General features: G+C 39.0%; 1 protein-coding gene across 3 annotated transcripts in view; it reads left to right on the top strand.

Moving 5' to 3' along the window:
* Positions 1 to 23512, top strand: part of TBC1D9 (TBC1 domain family member 9) — a 43362-nt gene extending 19850 nt beyond the window's left edge. The window contains exons 6-22 of one of the 3 annotated variants that reach the window (XM_048941048.1): positions 263 to 470; positions 2620 to 2826; positions 4220 to 4390; positions 4836 to 4986; positions 6389 to 6603; positions 8354 to 8471; positions 9349 to 9634; positions 10884 to 11013; positions 12475 to 12573; positions 12696 to 12764; positions 13869 to 14109; positions 17813 to 17878; positions 19129 to 19215; positions 20014 to 20088; positions 20225 to 20325; positions 21257 to 21751; positions 22672 to 23512. In XM_048941048.1, coding sequence (XP_048797005.1) covers positions 263 to 470; positions 2620 to 2826; positions 4220 to 4390; positions 4836 to 4986; positions 6389 to 6603; positions 8354 to 8471; positions 9349 to 9634; positions 10884 to 11013; positions 12475 to 12573; positions 12696 to 12764; positions 13869 to 14109; positions 17813 to 17878; positions 19129 to 19215; positions 20014 to 20088; positions 20225 to 20325; positions 21257 to 21751; positions 22672 to 22833 — 2881 coding nt within the window. In that variant the 3' untranslated portion in view covers positions 22834 to 23512. Of the gene's footprint in view, positions 1 to 262; positions 471 to 2619; positions 2827 to 4219; positions 4391 to 4835; positions 4987 to 6388; positions 6604 to 8353; positions 8472 to 9348; positions 9635 to 10883; positions 11014 to 12474; positions 12574 to 12695; positions 12765 to 13868; positions 14110 to 17812; positions 17879 to 19128; positions 19216 to 20013; positions 20089 to 20224; positions 20326 to 21256 lie in introns of all 3 variants that reach the window. The other 2 variants (XM_048941047.1, XM_048941046.1) reach the window with 2 other exon arrangements.
* The last annotated feature ends 152 nt before the right edge of the window (positions 23513 to 23664 follow it).

The following is a 23664-nucleotide window of genomic DNA, read 5'->3' as shown; positions in this document are numbered from 1 at the left end:
TTGAGAAGTCAGGGTTGTTGTTTCTAACTCATTTGGAGTAAGTTTCTTCTTCTTATGTAGTCTTAGAATCTCCCAGCAAGGGAGCTTATATACCCCTTACAAGCGTAGTATTTATGCTATTTGCTGTATGCTCAGTATTAGTAACTGAGTTGTATGTTGTAGGTAATATGCAGCAGCTTATGTAAAATATAATTAAAAAGTATTATCTATTTCTTAGAACAAGAGACAGTTTTTTATGGTGTGTTTTTTTGGTTTGTTTTAGGGATCTTGATGCCAGAGCAAAGAGTGAGAGATACCGTGCATTGTTCCGACTTCCCAAGGATGAGAAACTAGATGGGCACACGGACTGTACTCTGTGGACTCCGTTCAACAAAATGCATATTTTGGGTCAGATGTTTGTTTCTACAAACTACATCTGCTTTACTAGTAAGGAAGAGAACTTGTGCAGCCTTATTATCCCTCTTCGAGAGGTAAATACTTGCAGATTAGTGGGGCAAAAAAATCAAGTAATACTGTTTTGGAAATTGCATCATAGCTTTTTTTTTTTTTTTTTTTCTTCCCACTGTTGGAGAAAATCTCATCTGATTAATTTCCTGTAAGCATGCTATTCTGATGTGTTCTGTGTGATACTTAATGACTGTATGTATCTTAGAACTAAGTTCCTACTACTAAAATTCCCTGGGAGTTTTCCTTGTCAGTTTCCATGACCTTCAAGAATCCATCCTCTTGCATAATTAGCATTCTGTTTTATGTTTCTGTGGTATACTTGTGTCTCATAGAGTGGGATAAGAGTTCCTCCATAGGTGAGTAGGACTTCCTACTAACAAATCTATCAGGTAAAACCTGATTGTGTTAGATGTACAAAATATTTGTAATACTAATGAATTCAGTCATCTCTTAATATGGACAAATTTGGAATCATTTACTGCTGTACTTGGAAAGCATTTGTAAACGTTTAACAAATGAGTGTAACGCTCTTTTTAAAGAGAATTGTGTAAAGTAGATTTTCAGTAAAAATAATGCAAGTTAGATGCAATGGGGAAAAAAAAATCATACTGGGGAGGTTTTGTATAATTGACTTGCTTTGTGGGTTGATGGAGAAATGTGTAGTCTTGAGAGTATTAGCAAAGCTTATCCAAACAAGTTCAGTTAGCAGATCTGAGGAACCAAAACAAATCATATTTGTTTGGAAACCTTGAAGTACCACTTCTAAATGGTGCGTTGCAATGACCTTGGTTATTTGAGAACAGGCACTTGATTATGGTTGCACTGTTTGTCTGGAATTCTGAGGGAGCAACAGTCCTCTGAGTAACCGGGTAGAAGAGGGAACAAAGTCTGCATTTGACAGGGCCCCTTTTTGTGTAAGTGTATTCAGCAACTGATTTGATAACCACAACCTCAGCAGCATGTGATTTGAAGCAGCCTGAAAGCTTAAACAAATAGTTGAAGGAAGAAATGCTTTGGGTTTTTTTTGTTTGGCTTTTTTTTTTTTTTTTGTGAACATGTAAGGTCTCAGCCCCAGCAAGGAGAACAGTAACATATGGTAGTGCCAACCATTGAGATGATAAATCAGTTTTGTTAACAGCTGAAAGGGGAGCTTTCTGTTTCATTAAAGCTTTGCCTCAGACCCAGTGTTCTGTGATGCCCTGGAATGGTTTTGACACAGAAGTCAGTGGCAAAGTATTGATTCAGAAATGGTGATTGGAAAAGATTTTAAATAGCTGACTGTGCTACTCCCTGCCCCTCTATGTATAGTCTTCAAGATCAGCACTTGAGGCACCTGTGTCTACTTGAATGTACATAACATGGGTTTTCAGCTGTCACTGTAGCAGAGTTTACTTACCATGATGTTTGACCTGTGCTTCTATGAATTCATTTGATTTGCTGCTTATGCTCAAGCAGTTCTTAAGAAGCGTGGAAATATAATGCAGGAGGAATTTCTGGCTTCCTTCGTGTTAATGAGGAGCTGTAAGAGATTTGTAGTTCACAAAATTAAACTGAAGTTGGCGGGACAGAGAAGTGATTTAGGATCTGAGCTGCGCATTGAAGCCTTTAAATCCATTTTCAAGAAAATACTGTGCAAAGCCTTATCCTTTTAGCTAGAGAAACGTTAATATTATAGTATTGTTGTCCCACACAGTTTGGAATTCAGTTAGATTAATGACAAGCTTACTAACAGCTGAAGGCCAAACAAGCTGCCATGTGAGAAGAGAGATAGCAAGATGTTGATAGATAGATATGTTAGCAATAGAAAGTAAGTAAATTTTTCTGCTGATTCAGCCTATGCTAGTGCTGGGGACCAGGAGAAGGATTTTGAGGGTCCTACAGAAAGCTCATAGAAGAAATGTTATTGTGCTGCCTCTTGTAAGATGAAGCCTGGGGAAAATAAATTAAGCAGAAAAAAAGGTGTTTTGCTGGAGAATGTACAGAAGCCAGTTGTAGGGAAGTAACAGTCTTTGTCTTCAGGCTTCTGAGTCTGTTAATCTGTGTCCTGTTTTGCAGTAGAGGGATGCTGATGATACAGTGGGAAAGGGACATTGGGTTTATTGTACTTAAATTGTTTCTTAAAGCAAGCAGCTTGATGATAGAAGATGTTAAGGTGCAGCTGTTTCTCCTTAGGTGACAATAGTGGAAAAGGCAGACAGCTCCAGTGTGTTGCCCAGCCCGTTGTCGATCAGCACCAAAAACAGAATGACATTCCTGTTTGCCAACTTGAAAGACCGAGACTTTCTTGTACAGAGGATCTCAGATTTTCTGCAACAAACCACTTCAAAAATATACTTGGAAAAAAATATGTCCGGAAGCTATATCAGCTCTGATGACGAGGTATGTAGAGGGGAACGTGACTAGCCGATTACAAGGAGGTTTTAACCAGTGCACGTTAACAGAGAAGATGACAAAAGTCTTGAACTTGCTCTAAGGCCACACTTTTGGACACTGAAATGTTTCTTTCTCTGTGCTACTGCTTTTAATAGGCTGTACTATTAAATGTTGTGACTGGAATATCTTTTTCATGATCAACGTGAGAGAATTCACCATTGAAGTGGAAACGAATTTAACTCCTGCTTTCACATTGCACAATCACAGTGCATCTCTTCAGAAAGTAGTATGGTTATGTTACTGTTTAACTGAGTATTGCTTTGACTTATCCAAGTCGAAATAATGGTGAAGTTTCAGTATTTTAAAGAAAATAGTAGTTAATATTAAAGTTGTTATGCAGGTCTCTAACAGCTAGATCTGATACTTTGATTATTCAGAAGAAAGATGTTTGAGATTGCATGTATATTCTTACTGAACTTCACAATGTTTAAATGAACAAAATAACCCTTTTCTGGGCATCGATGTTCTGTACTACCTCCTTATATTCCCATGCAAAGTAATTTTTAGAAGATGTAGTTAAATGGATTTTTCTTAGGCACTCTGAGTAGCTGCTGAATTCTTAGGTTTTATGTGTGAAATTTAGGTGCATAGTATCACAAACTTACTAAATCTTTTAAACCCAGAAAGGCCTAGCAAGCAGAGAAGACTTTGAGGTATATCGTGTTGGTTTTAGGTAGGTAGACCTCATGTTACAACTCTGTATGAGTTTTGCACTGAGTAGCACTACTGTGTTTGCCATATAAAACTTCAATCAGTTTTTGACTCACTTGATCAGCGGTGAGGTATGATTGGTGTGTTGTTACAGTTGTTGTATTCCAGAGCACATACATGTATGTGTCTATTTTGCTTGCGTTTTGCCCTAGGTGAAACTTTTTTTATCTACCTACTGAATTGTAAAAACAAATGAGTAGTTATGGTCACTGTTATTATGATTACTAATATGTCTACATACATAGACGTGGCTGACTACTAATTGCAGTTCTAGGTGTATAGTGTGAACTGCAATATGAACTGCAGTACCTTGGGACTTCTGTGATGTTGACAGTAGACCAGGGGAACTCGTGTAATGGACAGGGTGTACTTAAAGTTAACACTACTTAAATAGGATTTGAATACTTTTTTTTTTTGTGGAGGTGGTAGGGGATGGAGCTATTGAGGAAACTGGAAACAGTTACTTTATTCTATACTGGTTTAAACTCTGCTGCTTTGTGCTTGTTGAGATTTGATTTCTTCACTTGGAATTGGCTTTTAGCATATAGAAACTGATGTAAAAGAAGGTAAAAAGCCTGGGTTCAGGCTTAAACCCCATGCCTGTATTGTTTGTGACTGGTTTCTACAGGTGTTTACAAGATCAAATAGTATTGTTTCTGCCAGCACTCATAAAAGCCTCAGCTCTGAGTCAGAAGGAGAACGACAGTTCAATCTCAATGGCAATGGCATTCCAACAGCAACTCAAGCTTTAATGACTATGTATCGACGGAGGTCACCCGAAGAGTTCAACCCTAAACTGGTAAAAATATCTTGAGCCCTGTGCTTGTCTAAGAAAAGCTGTGTTTGCTTTAAAACAAATTTGAGCCAGGAAAGTTTCATTCTGCCACAGTAAGGTCTCTACAACAGGCATTATTAATCACAAAAATACAGCATTACATGTGCTGTTGCTCTACCAATGCAAGCTACTTTGCTACAAAAAAAAAACAAAGTTGGGTGTAAATCAAGGAGAGTTTGCATGCCTGTTCTCAAGTACAACTGCTTCAAAAGTATTCTTTTAACAGCAAGGTGTGGAAGGATGGGAATTAAGCAAAGGGAGAAGGCAGCTCGTTAATAAGTGAATGTAATGAGGTTATTTATTGCTTTCTTTATGAATTAGAACACAACAGGCTTTTAGCTCTTTGCATTTCAGTGGGGCAGGTAGAAGGAGGAGCGACATCCTCATGCATTTCTTTCATTGCTGTTAGGCTAAAGAATTTTTGAAAGAACAGGCCTGGAAGATTCACTTTGCTGAATATGGCCAAGGAGTGTGTATGTATCGTACAGAGAAGACTAGAGACCTTGTGCTGAAGGGCATTCCAGAAAGCATGAGAGGAGAACTCTGGCTGCTGTTTTCAGGTATGTATTTGTTCAGATGAGGAATGTGGGCTATAAGCAAAAGCGTGAGAGGAGAGAGGATTTTGAAGATATTTAAGAGTGTTGTTAAAAAGAAAGCAAAAATGTTCGGAACAAGTAAGGCCACAGTTGTTAACAGGCACCAGACTGGTTTAGGCAGTTGTTCTGTTTAGACAAGAAAATAATCCTGTTTTCAAACAAGTCTCAGATAATTAATGAAGAATATAAAAAAGCAGAGTGTATACTCTGCTACCAGAAGTCAATAGTCTAGAGGCTTCCAGATGTTTAACAGCCATCTGCAGGCCTGCTTCGTGTTTGTTATCATTTCTGAATCCAGTTATACTACTGACCTTCACAGTAGGCTTTTGCAAGGAATTCCTAAATATAAACTCGTTGCTGTGCCTCCATGTGGGAAATGAGAAGAAAATTTTCTCTGTCTATTCATACTTTGTGTGCCATCAAGGATTTTCTGTACCTGTGTCCCTTTAAGCATTTCTCTTCAAAGCTAAAGGAATTTGTTTTAATACCGCTTGCATGGAAATTTGTCTATGCATCAGATTTTCATCATACCTTTACACTTTCTGTATGCCTTCTCTAGTTCTGTCCTTTACTGAGATAGTTTCACATATACTTGAAAATGTTTACAATATGAGCTCACCAGGAACTTTTTATGATGACATAATTAAGCTTTTTTAAAAAATTTCTTTGCTAATAATGCCTGATCTTGGACATATTCTCCTTAGTAATGGACATGAAAGGGATGTTTTCAGGAAATGCATGCAGGAATGGACACATCTGTCCTGTTGAAGTCACCAGTGAAATCTCATAGCAGCCCTGTGAGTGTGTAACTGTGTCCCTAAGACAGGTTGAGTGCCCTGCTCCAAATGACAAGACATTCTCAGGAGGGGGACTAAAGCTCAGCAGTTCCTCTCTCCTCCTTTTTGGAGGATGCAGCCGAGATGCTGTGTTTTGTGCAACTGAGCATAATCTGTTCCCTCCTTAGGGCAAGTAGCTTTCTCAGGCATGTTTTGAGTTTAGGATAATGAACCCCACAGCCAGCTGCAGAGAGAGCTCATGATACCAAGTGATGGAGCAGCTCTTTTGTTCTTCGTGTTTGCCTTTTCATCTTACGTGAAAGAGGGACTTGCTTTTTTTATTTTCCTCCTCTCCTGAACTTTGATATTAAAATGTCTAGAGTAGAAGACAAGTAGAGCTACTCTCAGTCATCTCTGCATTATCCTTTTTTTTTTTTCTTAGATCACCTTTCCAAAATGAACGTTTCATATTTGCTTGTTGAATTTTAAAATTGATGTTCAAGATGAAAGGATAGCAGACGATGATCATCATGGAATGTTTCATCTTCTAAGCCTTGTTTTTTCTTGTGGTTTTATTCTCCCACACCCAGGAGCCATTAATGAAATGGCCACTCATCCTGGCTATTATGAGGACCTAGTGGAAAGATCAATGGGGAAGTACAATCTTGCTACAGAAGAAATAGAGAGGGATCTGCACCGCTCCCTCCCAGAACACCCTGCTTTCCAGAATGAGATGGGTATTGCTGCTCTGAGGAGAGTGTTGACAGCTTATGCTTTTAGAAATCCAAACATAGGATATTGTCAGGTAACTGAAATATCTTAGCACTCCTTCAGTTTCTGGAATTCCAGTTCTTTCCTTTTATTCCTTGTTCTTCATTTGTACACGCTTGAGTAGTTAGCCGTGGAAGTTCACTGATAACATTAAAATGCTGTGAAGTGCCAGTGCTGCAGAACTGTAGCAGTGCTGAGGTCAGAGGGATTTGATGCAAGGACCTGTGCCAGCAGAAGCATTTGCAGTGCGCACTCAGAGCTGCGCGTGGTTTTCTGTAGACATATTTTCTGCCTGTAAATCTGGAGACTGGGCAAAAGTGCACTGCAGGACTGAACAGAAAATGAAAATGAACCCAAGAAAGGTTCTTTAACTGCTGTTAAACAGAAAAAGGCTTTCAATTGCTCATCTTTGAATTTTGGCCTACTTATTGAATACATTAGTCCACATTCTCATTGACACAATTAAATCAGGGTAAACAAACAAACAAAGGTACAAAATATTGCTGTGGATGTACTGGTACAATTAATGCTGAACAGAGTTGTTATTCCTGTGATTCAAGTGTATCATTTCTGGTCACATCATTATTTCTTGGTACATAATTTTAACAAATCACCTGGGCCCTTCCCTCCCACCCAAATTTTACCTATTTTTTTCAAGTTTCAGGAAACTCAAAATCAGGAGTGTTAGTGAAGAAGCTTGATTAATACTGACTGTTAGAAGTTTAGATATAGCATGAGTAAGTGAAAATACAAACCGTTCTAACAGTATCATGAATTATTTGATAACAACTTTGACATGAAGCATTAGATAAATAACCTTTTTAAAGGCTGCTTAACAGAAGAAGGGCACTGTGTTTCTAGTTCAAAAAGCTGTTAGGGTCATTGTATGTAGCCTTGAGACTTGGTTCATGGCTTTCAGAATGCTGATTCATGGTTACAGTGAGAATTCAGGCCCTGAAATATTCCATATGTGGTAGACAAGGCAAAAGAAAATAAATAACTTTGAGTTACAACGTTGAGTTTCATTTGAAACCTCACTTGCTATTTCAGAGTAGATAATGTTCAAGCTGGAGCCCTGAAATGTTAATGACTCAGGATCTGAAATGACCAGCTAGTTCTTAAAGGCATCAAGAGGGAAGAAAATTGCACTGAAATGCTTCATTTCTTCAGACTAACAGTAGTCTAGTCACAGGATCTAAGCAAACAATTCAGAGGTCGTTATACAATGTTGTGATATTGGAAAAGGATGAAAACAGTCTGCAAAAAAAGCTGTCAAGAGAACAGTTAAACATGGATAGTAAGCAGAGTGAGAGGCTTATGTTTCACTGTTAAGCTTTGGTTGGTTGTGACCAACACTGTTACAGACACTTGCCTCAGTGTCTAGTAGTGGCCAAGAGCATGTAGACTACCTGTACAAGCAGTAATAGATCAGCAGTCATCATCAGTGGACTAGGAGGCATTTTGTCTGTGTTGGACTCGGATTCCCTAACAGTGCTTATTTACAGAATGTTGGTAGCAGTGAAACTGGATGCTGGCTTACATTTATAGGCCCTTGATTATGCAGAGAAACCATTTGTTTTTAAATATACATATACAGTTTCATAGCTTAGAACTAATTAACTTCTGTCACTTATTTGAGGCTTTTCTGTGAGCACTGGGAAAAGTTTGAGGTCTGCAGGGGGGTTTTGCTTAGTTTTCTAAGAGTAACAAGCACTTGCCTGCCCACTTACTGTGCTAGATGTTAAAGAAACGGGTGAAGCAATTTATATTTGTCCTTCTTTTAGGCTATGAATATTGTCACTTCAGTACTTCTCCTTTACGCAAAAGAGGAGGAAGCTTTCTGGCTGCTGGTGGCTCTGTGTGAACGTATGCTACCTGACTACTATAATACAAGAGTTGTTGGTATGCTATGAATTTTTTTCCTTCAAGTTGCAGTAGACAATGACCCAGCTGAGTTGGTAACAAGAACTGTTTGTGGCGTAGAAGCTATTATGAATCCTCAATGCAAGACAGCTTGCTCAGAGAGAATAGAGAAATTGTCATAAGCAGATACTTTGCTAGTTAAAAGCTTTTTCGCTACTTAGGGTCATGTGGCATTCTAAAGAGGACTTAAATGGAGAACATCTGAAAGATGTGGGAGGCTAAAATTGGAATTGTAGAAGATCCAGTTATCTGATTAGGGTAGAAATAGGAGCTCTGACAATTTACAGTGGAGTTCTTTGTGTATTTTCACTTCTGATTTGCAAGAGAAATGGTATCTGAAAGCTGTTACTGTTGGATGACAGTTTCCTTGTGTAAGTGAAGGTAAATGGCTCTTTGCCTTATCAGGGAGGCTGTCTTTGCTGTAACTCACAAATGCTTGAGATGTTCCTTTTTGGACTGCTTAAGATACTGATGTTACGATCTAGATATAACCAGGGGTTCTCTTAGAATAAATCCAAACCCTCACAGGCAAGTCACCTTGGCTGCCTTCAATAACTGACACTGAAAAATACTATTCTGTTAGTAATACTGAGTACTAAACCACAGTATAACTTCTGTAGGTCCTAGAGCCGATTTAGCTCTTTATTAGCTCCTATGAAATCTGTAATTAAATAAACAAAAACTCACTACGATCTAAGTGAATCTGTTTCAATGGAAGTGAGAAAGTGCATATAAGAATCATGTAAAACATTCTTAATTTTTGTATCTGTTTATCTTCAGAGAAGATCGTTTTTTCCCCTAAATGATGTGTTCAGTTGCTCCCAAATTAATGGACGTTGAACTTTATTTTCAACAGGAGCGCTGGTGGATCAGGGTGTCTTTGAAGAGTTGGCTCGTGACTATGTTCCTCAGCTTTATGACTGCATGCAGGACTTGGGTGTAATATCCACTATTTCCCTGTCCTGGTTCCTCACTCTTTTCCTCAGTGTAATGCCATTTGAGAGTGCTGTGGTGGTTGTGGATTGTTTCTTCTGTGAAGGAATAAAGGTGATATTTCAGTTAGCACTTGCTGTCCTCGATGCTAATGTAGACAAGCTGCTTAATTGCAAAGATGATGGAGAAGCCATGACAGTCTTGGGAAGGTATTTATTATAGAAAATCAAGCATCTTTATTTTTCTTTTTGCTTTCTTTTCTAATTTATATTCTGCTATGTTGAAGTTGAAGCCAGTATGCTAAATGCAGATGTTCTAGTGATAGTAGTACTTTTGCACCCATGTGCAGTGCTCTTTATATCATTTTACAGTGATGTTTAGTGACTAACAAAAAATGTAAGTTAGTCTTTCAAGATATCCAAATAAATTTTCCAAACCTTGTTATAGAAACTTATTGGATCGACAGAAATAGTTTTGATTACTTCAGCTTTTAGTTACTGCTTTATAATTGCTTCTAAGAAAAAGCCTTGGTAGCAAGGGACATTGTTTTGGGAATGGACTGAACAGAAGAATTAGGTAGACTCTTAAATGAATGAGTTTAGAGAAGGCTGATGCGTAGACTGGATGGAGTCATGTAATACAAAGTAATGGTGCTGTATGCAGTGTCCAATTTCCTGTCATTTGGTAGTACTGTTAAGATTTCAAGGTGCTGCTGACACTTTAAATGTCTTCCTGAGTAAGTTCTGTGAGTATCATACAATTAGAGAATGGCTTGGGTTGGAAAGGACCTCAAAAATCACTTAGTTTCAACACTTCTACCATGGGCAGGGCTGACAGCCACTAACACAGGCACTGTATCTGATTGCCTGAGGCCCCAGCAACCTGGTCTTGCATACCTGCAGGAATGGGGCATCCATATTGAATTTACTTGGAATTAGAGAAAAATGTGGTTGTCTTTCCTCTGAAGTAAAAGCCCCACTGTTTACTGAGGATGTAAGCATTGTGCAGCTGCCACGTAGAAGACATTCACAGCAATTGTACCCGGGGGAATGATAAGTCATTTACAGCCCATTGCAGCAAGGTTGGGCAGTTAGTAGATGGGGATATGTAGACTGGAGGATGCTGATCCTGGTTCAAGTGGTATTCTAAGTGTCATACTTAATTTGGCATACTTAAACAGTCACAAAGACCAAATCAGTACACTGAGCTATGTGTGAAGTATGACTAGCTACATTTGAGCTTATTCTTGATAAAGGTAATGTATTCAGAGAGCTACCAGAGCTCTGAGAAAAAGGAATGGCAGGGACTAGGATTTGGCAGGGTACTGATATTAAAAAAAAAAAAAATTCATCGTTTCATTTAATTAATCTGTTTATTATCTTTATTCCATTAGCCCTAAGATGGGAGGGAGTGTAATTGAATCTTAGGTTTCTCATTTTGTTTTCTTGTTCTCACCAGGTATTTGGACAGTGTAACTAATAAGGACAGCACTCTTCCACCCATTCCTCACCTTCACTCACTGCTCAGTGATGATGTAGAGCCTTATCCTGAGGTGGATATCTTCAGATTGATCAGATGCTCCTATGAGGTAAGATAGGATTTCTTAACAGGAATTTGCCAGTGCGCTTCAGTTCTGCTTTGCTGTGTGGTTTGGCTTTGCTTGGAATTGGAAGTAGAAGAAAGAAAGAGATTTCACTCACCTTAGAAAACCAAAATAGTCAGATGGGAGGAGCTAGTCTGTCTTTTTTTTTTTTTTTTAAACCATAACTTTGCAGCTGTTGTATATGGAAGCATGCAGCATCACAGAGAGCTGCATGCAGTCAAGAAGCCGAGTCGGTATGATTTCACAAGACCTTTCCATTTTTGGTCAGACTTTGCTGCTTTTAAGTTAACAGCTGGTGCTGATTAGTGATAGAGAAGCCTGTGGCCTCTGATCACAAAGCTAAAATATTTTCAAGTGAAGGGAATTGATAACAGGGAATATCTGTGAAGCACAGAAGGCTTACAAAAAACTAAAACTTGCTAAACAGTTTTGTTGTTCTTAAATTAAAAAATACATATCCATCAGTTAAAATATCCCTGTTGATTACACTGATACATTATTTTTTATTAAAAAAATAAAGAGTAACTTTAAGGAGAGTAACTAAAGGAGTAATTCTCCTTAGTTTCCCTATTTTCTTTTGATGGCATACTGAGTGAACTAGTATTTTAGCTCAAGGTGTAAGTTCCTGTTAGCAGTATGATAGCTGTTCCAGAGCTGCTTCCTGTGCCCCTTAACCTTTCTTTTTTTAATAACATGGTATCTATTTAACAGGGAGTAGGTACACCGTAGCATATTCTGTGCTGAATGACAAACAGAATCAAGTTAGGTGTGTAGTTCTCATTTGCACGATGTTGTAACAGGAAGAAGGGTATTTTTGTGAAATTGTTCCCTTTGCATTTTCTTTTATTTCCTCATCGTGGGGGCATCTTGTGTTGGCTTAACTGCGTTGAGATGAATTACCTGACTCTGTGGAGAGCCAGTCTGTCTGTTTGGTGCTCGTGCAGTACGGAACTTTGTTGTTCCATACAGAAAAATAACTAATAATAACTAATAATCCCCTGTACTCCTATATAATTAGGCAAAGAAAAAAAAGAAAAAAGCATGGGGAGTGAAGAATTGTGTCAGAAACAGTAGACAGGTGCAAAAAGAGAATTAGTTCCAGGAAGGTGGTGGTGGCTGTTGGTTGATTTATTAAAACACCCAACAATTTTGTAGAAACCATTGAGAGTAAAAAATAATAATAAAAAAAATAAGAATAATAAAGAAGATCAAGACATGTGTTATATAATGACTACAACATTCATCAGTTAGCTGGGTGCAGCAGGGGCTGGGAGCTCACTGTGTTAGCTTTGGCACAAGTACAAGTGAGAGTGTAAGAAGCAAGCATGTCTTTACTTCTTTACTACATTTTAATTGTGGTCCTTCACAAAATAGAATTTTTTGAGTACATTAAGCTACACATAGTACAGAAACTATCCTTTATCTCTTTTTTTATTTTCACTTAAGAAATTTGGAAGTATCCGAGCAGATTTGATTGAACAAATGAGATTCAAACAAAGGCTGAAAGTTATCCAAACCCTTGAAGACACTACAAAGCGCAACGTGGTCAGTACTGGAATAATATTCTTTACAAAGATCTAAGCCCATCTGTTTCTGAAATAAAATTTAGCTTTTCGTGAGACATGGATTTCAGATGTGTAACCACTGTTAATGTTATGTTTCGAAAGGTACGCACTATTGTGACAGAGACTTCTTTCACTATTGATGAATTGGAGGAACTGTACGCTCTTTTCAAGGTAAAGCTGAGATGAAGATAAGATCACGTGCCTGCAGGAGGAGCAAGTTTATGTATGATACAGGATTGTGTTGCTTACTAAAGGCCAGGTTCTGTCTGAGTTTTCTATCAGCATCTTAATGCAAGCTTGAGTTAGCTGCTGGGTTACTGAATACACAAAAGAAACATAACAATTTCTAAAAGCTAAGGGAAGAAGTAATGTAATACATGATTTGTTTGTGGAAAAGTGAGTATACATAAACACAGTACCTTATATTATGTAGAAGTTAACATAGAGGGGCTTTTGATCAATCTTCATAAACTCATCTCTCTATACCTGATTTTTAGACTTGAACACAAAAATAATTTCCATTACTTTGTCACATCGCAACAGCTGATTTCTGCTGTTGTTAGTGCCTTAATGTAATCTGTAGGAATATAGTGTCACAGTGATGTCTTAGTTAAGTGTACAGCAATACACAGATATAATTAAAACAATATGGCTTCACTTCCATTTGCGGTACCGTGAAACAAGGTACTTTAATCCTCTGGTTTGTTGTAAAAGATTTTATGATATCCCATGAAGAGGTTATTTAATTTCAATTTCCCATCTGTAATATCAGGGCCTAAGATTGTCTAAATCCTGCACTGCCTTCTTCCAGGCTACTATGGAAGCAGGGAGACTAAGACAGTCCAGTCTAGCGGATCACTGCGCAGTGCTAAGACTTCTTTCTCTAAGCTCCTGAGTTGATTCGAAGTAGAAATCAGCTCGAGGGTTTCCACTGTCTTCAGTAGGACTAAAAAAGTAGGCCTACATACAATTTTTTAGAAATAATAAAGTAAAAAAAAAAACCCAGACAGTTATCTTCATACATCCTGAAATTACAGATTCCATGCTCTCCTCCTCCCTCCTTCCCCTTTCTGAGTCTTTGATAGATAGAGATGATTTTGTGCTGGACTGGAGAGAAATATCTTTTGTAGATTTGCAACGGTTACGTAGATCGAAATAGATATGATACTCCTCTGTAGTTTAAAGACTGTGTGAAGAGTTTTGTTCCTTTATCATAGATAACTCATGAGTTATTATCAGAGGTGATGACAATCACAGCATTTGCCTTCTTTTCAGGCAGAACATCTGACTAGCTGCTACTGGGGAGGAAACAGCAATGCTCTTGACCGTCATGATCCCAGCCTGCCTTATCTGGAGCAGTACCGTATTGATTTTGAGCAGTTCAAGGGGATGTTTGCTCTCCTCTTTCCTTGGGCATGTGGAACTCATTCAGATGTATTAGCTGCACGCTTATTCAGACTTCTTGATGAAAATGGAGACTTGCTCATCAACTTCCGTGAATTCGTGTCTGGGCTAAGTAAGGAGAATTCACAGCACTCTTAAAATAATCTAAAACAGCTCGTTTCTAAAGGAGATGCACTCTGTCACAAACATAGATGTTTTATCATCTATCAGATTATGAGTTTGAGTTTGATGTATGCAGATTGGCATAAGTCATCTTTTATTTTACGAGCTCTTCAAGCTACTGATGAGTTGATTTAATCACACCTATGGCAGTAGTACCCACAGGGGTTTAGGTTGGTGTCAGTAGGTGCACCTACATTAGGCATTTTTAGATCACTCTGGGAGAAGGACTGTTTGTGAGCTACTCATCATTTATAGTCTGAGAACCTGTGGTTCTCTGTGGCAGTGTGATGGGCATGGCCTCATTCCTGTACCCCAGGTGTGGTGTGAAGCAATATTCGCAGCTGTCCAAGGAGGGCCTAGCTGAGAGCCCAGCTGTAGGTCTTCCTTAAAATCACGGTGCTTCCTTTTGCTACTGATGCTTTCCCACCTCTCATGTGGCCAAGCAAAGCCTGCTTCCTTTACACCTGTGTACATGAACTTATCCAGAAATCATCACATTAGGATGCAGTCTTATTTTTTTCCTGCTTTAGTGGCAGCTGTCAGTGTTAGTATCGATGAACACATGCATCTGGCTGAAGACCTTTAAAAGGGACATGAAGATAGTGGTTTGTCTTCCACAGACCTTGACAAATGATGTGGCCTACTCTTCCCAAATGGTCTGTCAGTGATTGTTACTTCATTGTACCAGTAGTAGGAAGCAGTACTTTGAGGGTAGGATTCCATTTTTTTTGGAAACCCAGCTGAGGCCAGAACAACCAGCATTCACCAAGCATTACTGAAGAACATGGGCTGTGTTGGGATTGTGCTGAAAGTGAGCCTGGAAGAATTCTATATGAGAAAAAGCTTTTCTGAACCCTTTACAGCTCTGTCCACAGTGCAAATAATTGGCTGCTATAGCTATATTACAGCTTGATGCAATCTCCTGTAGGTGGGCATGGTCCTAAAGAAGAGCTAGGAATTGTTGATAGCATCTGAAAGAGGTGATTATGTATGAAAGATTAATTCTCAGAGAGCAGTTCTAACTTTATAGAACTTCACATTTGGCTACATTTTATGGTTAAATTTAAAACAAACAAACAAAAAAAACACTCTCCACTTCAAAACACTGCTGTCAGCTGTGCACAGCTGCCTAGATTTCCCTTACTGCTGACTTGTGAAGGTGGCACACAGATTGTATGCATAGTGGTTTGGTTACTTGTAATCCGTGTGTTTCCTTTTCACTGTTCAAGAGGATGACTTTTGAGAAGCTCACATGCACATGAGAGGAATCAGGAGGAATAGTATCAGGATGTTGGTTTTGTTTGTCCCTGAATAAAAAGAGCTTCTCTTCAGAACTCTGCTGACAGCTCATATTTGTGTCCTTATCTGATAAGAAGGTATCACATCTCACAATGTGTGCAGCGTGGTCCTACTTGTATTACTTCTGCTGTCCATAACCAGGCCTGCAGATTAAGAGAGAGAGTATAAGTAAACTGAAAAAGGAGAAAATGATAATGCTGGTTGGATGGGGAAGTTAAACGTCATTAATGGAGAATGGGGCTCATGCAAGTCTCAAAGCAAAATTTCAAGAGTTTGAAGTCAATATTGCAACAAAGGGAACAGGTGAGCCCCAGGGTTAAGGGTAAGCAAGATGAGGCAGGAGCTGCCCCTTCATCAAGTAGTTGGGTTTTAGGGCTGGTAGCCTGCACCTAGTCAGGAGCATCAGCTGCTGCTTGGAAGCACGTCAGTCAATGAGAGGAAAGTGGGGCTGGGAGCAGAATGTGGTGAGTTTAGGAAAAGTTACAGGAAGGGTGAGTTAGAGCCACAAAAAGCTGCTGGGATAAGACATGAGTGAATCGTATGTGTCCTGCTTGCACCACCCATATAAAACCTCTGGATAAAAACTGGAGGAGTATCATACGAGAATTGCATCCCAAAAAGACGAGATCTGTTAAACATTATTGAGGGTTGTAAGGCCTGTGCCTCCAGACTGCCAGGAAGGAGGTGTTCCTGAATGGAGCTAAGGATGGTCTTACCACCTCCTCAGTGCTGTTCATGGACCTTTGGCAGCAGCGTCTGTTTTGCTGTTTGGGGATGCAGAGGCTGGACAGGAGGCACTGTGCTCTCCAGGCTGTCTTGTGGAATGACTCCGCACCACAGTGTACAGGTCAGAATGATGTCCTGAGCTGAGGCACCCACTTGTGCAAAGGTCTCCCTAACTCCATGACAGGGACACGTCTACCAGACGTCTGTTTCTGTCTCTTGTCCTTATGGCTGTAGACTAATGTTATTTGGGAATAGCCCAGTGCAGCCAACTGCCAGCAGTCCCTGTAGGTTACCAGTAAGCTGTGTGTCCCTTTGCAAAACTGTCTGACCTCTTCTGGGAGAGGCCCAAGGGTTGTCTCTGAGAGCATCCAGATGACAGCTTGTCCTGAGTTCTGCTGTCTTCATTTCTGTACATTTTGCAGAGAAAAAGAGCCTTTCAGTGGGAAACACACAGACACATTTCAGGAAAAAAAGCAAAAAACAGTGCTGTTCAAGCTTTTTCAGTACTCGTTACATTGGGGGATATGGATGAGCACAAGCCAGGTACACCATGCCCCGAATTCTACTCTGATGAATGCATTTATAGCCATTGCTGAAAGACTCAGAGCTGCAGCCTTATTCCATTCCACAATTATTTCATGTTGCTTTTACCAGTGTGGCATATCACGTGGTACTTGGGTGCATAACCTAGGGCAAAACTTCACTAGAAAAGAAAGCATTTGGATACTACTATGACACTTAAAAAAAAAAAGGACCAAGTTAAAAGTAAAATGACTAAGGTAGATGCACCAATTTGTTTGGCTTGACATGTGTGTTTATTGCTTTCTTAAGTTTAACAGTGGACTGTGGTAGTATTTGCCAACCCATACTTTGTTGTAGTTTGCATAGCATAGGTAGGTTGACACTGTAAGGTAAAATAAATCTGTACAACCTAGTTAATTCATGTTAATTCATTTATTTCTGAGTTATATGTCATAAAGAAGATGATTCATGAAGAGGTCTGGTTTTAGGTTATTTTGGTGCTTTCAAATGAACTAACGTTTGTTTGCTTACCACAATGGTCTGCAGCTTGGATTTCATACAGCTGATTTCAGAAAGGAGTTGAGGTAGATACTTATCATCAGAGGGTACTCCATAAATAACAATTCAGCCCTTGGCTAAATGGTGATGAATAGTGTTGGTGTTTAAATGTCTTTTTCTATTACTACTTTTTTTTCTTACTGATAAATGTTCTGAGTCATGCGATGCTTTTATCGTTTCTTCAGACTGATAAGTTTCAAGTCCACCCAAAAATGTCATCTTAAAAAATTTCTCTCACTAAAAGTTCAGTAGCAACACAGTGCTGATGGGTTATTTTTGAGAGCAATGAAACAGACACGTAACAAAGGACCTCACACAGAAGTACAAAATCTGAAGTGTTCTGTGTTCTCATGCTATTTATTCATCTCTGCTGAGGACCGTATGATTGTAGAAGTCAAATGACTGCTTTCTGATCTATCTGGGGCTGTAAAGGGGGTACAGTGGCGTAACCACATAATGTAGCAGCTTCTAAATGCAGTATTCTAGCAGTAATAAATAGAATGGCATTGAATGCTGAGTATTAACATGTTATATATAATGCTGTTTAGGTGCAGCATGCCATGGCGATCTTACAGAGAAGCTAAAGCTACTGTATAAAATGCATGTTTTGCCTGGTAAGTAAGTTATAATAAAATAGCTGTCTTTATGGCTAGAACTGAACTTTGGACTAGAGTTGTAAACAAGTAGTTGTGCCTTTTAAAATTAATGTGTAGAAACTACTTTATCTGTTTATGCTGTGATAAGTGAGATTTTTGCCTTAGCCAAATGATTTAGAACATCTGAAAGCATCATCTGATTCTCTATTGCTCCTGTCACAAAAGGCCATTGATATGGGTTTCTTTCCAGTTGAGCTGTGGTTGGTTCTTCCCCCAAGCAGAACAAATGCAGTGTTCTTCAGGGTTTGTTACCATAGCCTATTTTATTTAGCAGTAAAGCCGGTTTAAAATGTTCCTGTGTGACCTGGTTACTATTCTGTCTCCAGGCTTTCTTCTCAGGTTCCCCACTGGAGTGGTACAGGTATTTCCAGAAAGATACTTTTTCTTGTAAAATGCAGGTAACTTTGACAGATGTTTCCAGGGAGCTGTACAAATTGAACTCAGCTCAGTGGAGAAGGCAAGTTTAGGGTGGAGAGGGGATGGAAACATCTCAGAACAGTTTTGCCCTTGAAGAAAACAGTGTCCTGGAACTGTATCCTCTCTGAGTTGTCTGAAGTCTACCATAAAGTACCTACTGCTGTCCTCACTGAGTCTATGATTTAATTATGTTGCAGTTGTTTGGATGCTTTAATTAACATGCATGTTTATTCTTCCGGTAAATGCATCTAAAACCGGTGAGAGGACATTCATCTCCATATGTTTTGAATGTGTGTCCTTGATGGCTCACAGCTGGGTTTACTTGGAGGTCGGCTGGAGTGATTCACTAGTTTAACTGAAAGGAGAACAGCTGACTTTACTGAACGAGAAGAGATTAGTTCCAAGAATGAAAGTTCTGGTATTGAAGAACTGGGGTCTCATACCGAGTCATAACTGGCTGTTTCAAGCTAGTACAGGTTCACATCCTGCTTAGGACACCCTGCACAGAAGAATGTAATGGTTACATTAACTGAAGTTAGACGTGGAGACAAGCCCGCTTCTAAAGGCAGGAAGTTATGAGAAGCCAAAGAGAGGTGAATTTTGGAGGTGGAAGGTGTGACAGTGAAGAGGTAGTACCAGATCGAGTTGTTTGAGCTCCCATGAATTGAACCTTCACATCTTCAAATTATTATTTCCAGAAAACAAAATGTTAAGTGTATCAATTGGGATATGTTATAGTTTTTAGTGGAAGTGTAGAGTTTTTAATGAAATAGTTTTGTGATATTGCTTAGATCCATCCCCTGAACAAGAAGAACCAGACTCTGCTTTTGAAGCCACGCAGTACTTCTTTGAAGACATCACACCCGAATGTACGCATGGTAGGCATCTTCTGTCTTGAGTATGAAAATACAAGGTAATGCACTTCAAACACCGTGTCTTCTTAAAATGCTACCATTTCACTGGACCAAACTCCAGGAGTAAACTATCTTCTGTAAAAAGAAGTATGTGGCCTGTGTACCTGTTTTGTCATCCTTAGTTGGGTTTGTGTGTGTACCCCATGGGCTCCCTGGATTGTGCTCTGCAGAAATACTCGGAGAACAGCGCAGTTGATGTGTTTACTGCAGAAGTATTTCTGTGATAAATTGAGCATATAGGGCTTGATGGAAAATGAAAATATGTATATTGTCCTTCACGATGCATTTGGATCACAGAATATGGGAAATTCTAAAAATAAATAAATAAAAATTGAGCCAACAGATACATCAAAATCAGTTCAGTAGTCTGAAAACTTCTTGTAGCTTAATAAGAATATCTCTCTCTTAATCTCTCTCAACTGTGTTGTCTTAAATGACATTCTCTTCCTTGGAGAGGTATATGATATTAAGCTTCTCTCTGACTTAAGAAAATATTACCCATCCTCCAGATTACAGAGGGAAGGAATTTGTTTGAAAATGCAGATAAGTGTTTATATTAGTAAGTGTAATTGTAAGTAATAACTGATTATTTGGGATTTGTCAGGAGACTTAAGAATAAATGAAAATCATGGTTTAGTCTTAGCAATTTTTCTCTTCATTTTCTGTAGAGTGAAAATTGCCTTTATTTTATTCTGTACATCTGAAATCTATTGATAGATGTGAAGCCACAATGGTCTCTCTCCCCACCCTTGTATTTTCTAGTTGTTGGTCTAGACAGCAGGAACAAACAAGGAGTAGATGATGGGTTTGTTACAGTGAGTCTGAAAACAGACAAAGGTATGCATGTTGTCTCCCTCTGAATTACATCTTGAATTTCTTGACAAGATACTCCTTTAGAAAATGGAAAAAGGTATTAATTGGAGGTTTCTTCTTGGACTTTTCCTGCGTCTCTGTGTAATTTTATTGATAATAGGCAAGAAGAGTTCACAAGAAAATCGAAATTATCTGAGAATGTGGAGCCAAGAGAATAAATCCAAAGCAAAAAACTCCAAGGATTTGCCCAAGCTGAACCAGGTACTTCTGCTGACATTAACTTTTCACTAAATTTAAACTTTTCTTTTAAACATGCTTGAAAATATTCAATAGATTAGTAGAAGTTTTGAGGCAGGTTTGTTTTTTTTTTTTACTGGCACAGCAGTGAGCTGAATATATAAGTTAGTTGTCTTCAACCAAGTCATGTCCAGCTCCCAGAACGTCGTGAATGCGAGATGTGTACATAGAGGAATGATAACCTATTAAGTAGGCTTGTAGACCAAGGGTGATACGACGCTGACGATTAGCAACGACTGCGTAACCCTGAATACATGGTACCTGAAAGAAGCATTTTGTGTTTTCTTATTTAGACTGTCAGTCTCAAATCCATAGCAGCCAGGGAGGGTAAAGACACTGGAACAGCTGTTCCTTACAGAGTTCATACAGAAAGTTCACTGTAGAGCAGGATTTCTTTCTTTAGGTAGCCCTAAGCAAATCTTCTCCTTCCTGTTAGTCAGTTTTGAACTTTGAAAGGCATGCATTCAACTGAGTTACCACTGCCCATTAAAATAGCACTAAGGTCACTTCTTTCATTTCTCCTTACTTTCCACTGGTTTTGTCAGACTGCTAGTTACACTAAGCGTTCTTCCAGTAAGAAGAGGCATCAGGATGAGTGCTGTGTCTCGCTGCTCGTCCTCTGTTGCCCTCCTCTGGCTGCAGAGAGAAATTTGTCATCTGTTGGAAGGAAAGCCCGGGTTAAACTGTTTGAGACAGCTTTGAGAGAGACAACATGTGGCTGTCCAATAATTGGAAACGCTTTCTAGACTCTACCCAGAGTAATTCCAGTTTCAGTTTAATCACATAAACTGTTGTCATCTCTCTATTTCAAGCTTCTTTTAAACTGATTTACTAGGTCTCAGCAGCTGAATTTGTTTCCTGCTCTCTCGATAACGTTTTCTTTTTCTGTTTGTAGGGACAGTTCATCGAACTGTGCAAGACAATGTACAACATGTTCAGCGAAGACCCCAATGAACAAGATCTGTACCATGCTACTGCTGCTGTGACGAGCTTGCTGTTGGAGATAGGTGAAGTTGGCAAGCTCTTCTCGGTGCAGCCCACAAAAGAGGCAGACAGCAGCAGTAACAATTGCAGCAAAACTATTCAGAGCGAGCTGTTTCAGAAGAAGAACAGCCAGCAGTACCCCCTTGAACAGCACAAGCCGTTCCAAGGCAGCCTGGTCACCAACGACGAGGAGGCCATTTGCAGCGAGAGCGCCCTGGGCATGCAAATGGAGGACATTAAACTTGAAGACTCTTCTCCCAGGGACAACGGAGCCTGTTCTTCCATGCTCATTTCTGACGATGACACAAAAGACGATAGCTCCATGTCCTCCTACTCGGTGCTGAGTGCAGGTTCGCATGAAGAAGAAAAGCTGCACTGCGAGGACATTGGTGAAGACACTGTTTTGGTACGGAGCAACCACACCACTTCTCTTCATAGAAGCACTAGCATTGACAGGGACTGGGCCATCACCTTTGAACAGTTTTTAGCCTCCCTTTTGACTGAGCCAGCGCTGGTTAGGTACTTTGATAAGCCTGTGTCCATGATGGCTAGGATCACTAACGCTAAAAATGTCAGGATGATGGGTAAACCAATCACCTCGGCCAGTGACTACGAAATCTCTACTATGTCGGGATAAAGGGCAGGTTTTTTTATTTTTTCTATTATGTATTTATGAGTACCTGGCACAGGCCTTGGTATTTTCAAAACATTATTGTTTTCACTAATGTGAAAAGGTTGGGGTGCATACTTAACTATGTCTTGAAGTATAATCACTCTTTCTGTGGGAAATGTTACACGAATGCAAATTTTATTCAAAATACAGAAAAAAAAAATATCAGTTGTCAGTGAAGTGTGTGTATTATTAACCTTGCTGTCAATTTTAAATGGTAAAGATTAGTTCTTCTAAATGTGAACTTAATGCTGATATTTGTGTGCATTTTTAAAACAGACATAATGCAGAGGTCTGATTCTTGAGGGGAAATATTAAACAAAACAAAAAAAAAGTACCTAAAACTTAAAGGGACGCTGTCAAACTGAATAGGACTTCAGGGTGAAGTTATGTTCCAGGCACCATCCCTGCAGGATAACTTTATTGCATATAACTCGTTTTGTGTTTTTTTTTACTATTATTCCCAGAGAGGATAATATTTTTTAATGTATGCTTCATTTTCATTTTCTGAATACATGCAAGATCCCTTCAGTGATTGCTGACTGGGGCCTAACTTCCCTTGCTTGAGAATGGTACTCAAAAGTAGAAAGGGCGTCCCAGGTTGAGCTGGCACCTCACGCAAATGCAGTTAAGTATGATGATTTCTGCTCCAACAGAACACAGAATCCATTTGCCTTTGCCTCGGTTCAGCCACCTCCAGCTTGACCAGACCCAGCAGAGGAACAGCCCTCGGCCACCAAGGGAAAATAGATCTCCATCGTGGTCCTGCCTGGAGCTGTGCTCCTAGCAAATGGACTTGGAAGCCTTGCTGCCATTAAGCTCCAATGACAGCGTATGCAGGTACCAAAACAGCTTGGTGGAGTCCCTTAAAAATTGACAGATGTTTTTAGAAATAAATTTTAAAAACCAGAACACAAAAGTATCTAGTTGGATCTACAGCATATTTAGCTTAGCTTTTAAAACTAACCTTTACCACCAACTTACTATATCCTTGTTAGATTAAGAAGTTAAAAACCTGTATTGCATAAGTCTTCATTTACAACGGTGTAAAGTAGAGGTAATGAAAAAGCTGCAAGATAATGTAACTGAATGTTTAAGTCTTACTGAGAACACTGTCACTTTATATAAAACGAATAGTATCCTGTATCAGCTTACTGAATATGTTAAAATGCAAACTGGAGCACCTGCACTTTCAATCCTTGCTTCTTTTATACGGATATTCAGGATTTTTTTAAATTTTGTTAGCTGTTTTATAGTTCATACTTGTTCAGTTCAGGATCATGCTTCTATGCCTAATCTTTATTTGCTGTTTTGAGAATATTTTCTGTAGAATACTGTTAATTTTTTATACTCCTGTATATTGCAGCCATGTAACTTGCCAATTTTTAGCAGAAGTTGTGTTTTCTTTTTATTTTAAAAGAATGCTTTTAAACTGTCAGATAAAGTGGTTTTTAACCACAACTAGGTAATGTAAACAAATAAAATACACTGCACAGATCTGATTTTTAATATTAATGTTAAGTCATGCTAGAGGGAAAGTAGGTGATTGGGTTTTACTACAGAGGCACAAGAATTGAATTCTATAACACCAGGTTTCAGAAGGAAAACATTGGCTACTTCTGTTCCTTAAACACTTGCATGTGTTGAAA

This window comes from Lagopus muta, chromosome 4 (assembly GCF_023343835.1).
Source record: "Lagopus muta isolate bLagMut1 chromosome 4, bLagMut1 primary, whole genome shotgun sequence".
In the NCBI taxonomy this organism is placed as follows: Eukaryota; Metazoa; Chordata; class Aves; order Galliformes; family Phasianidae; genus Lagopus; species Lagopus muta.
Note: the sequence above shows the minus strand (reverse complement) of the source record. Positions and strands in the feature narration are given on the sequence as shown.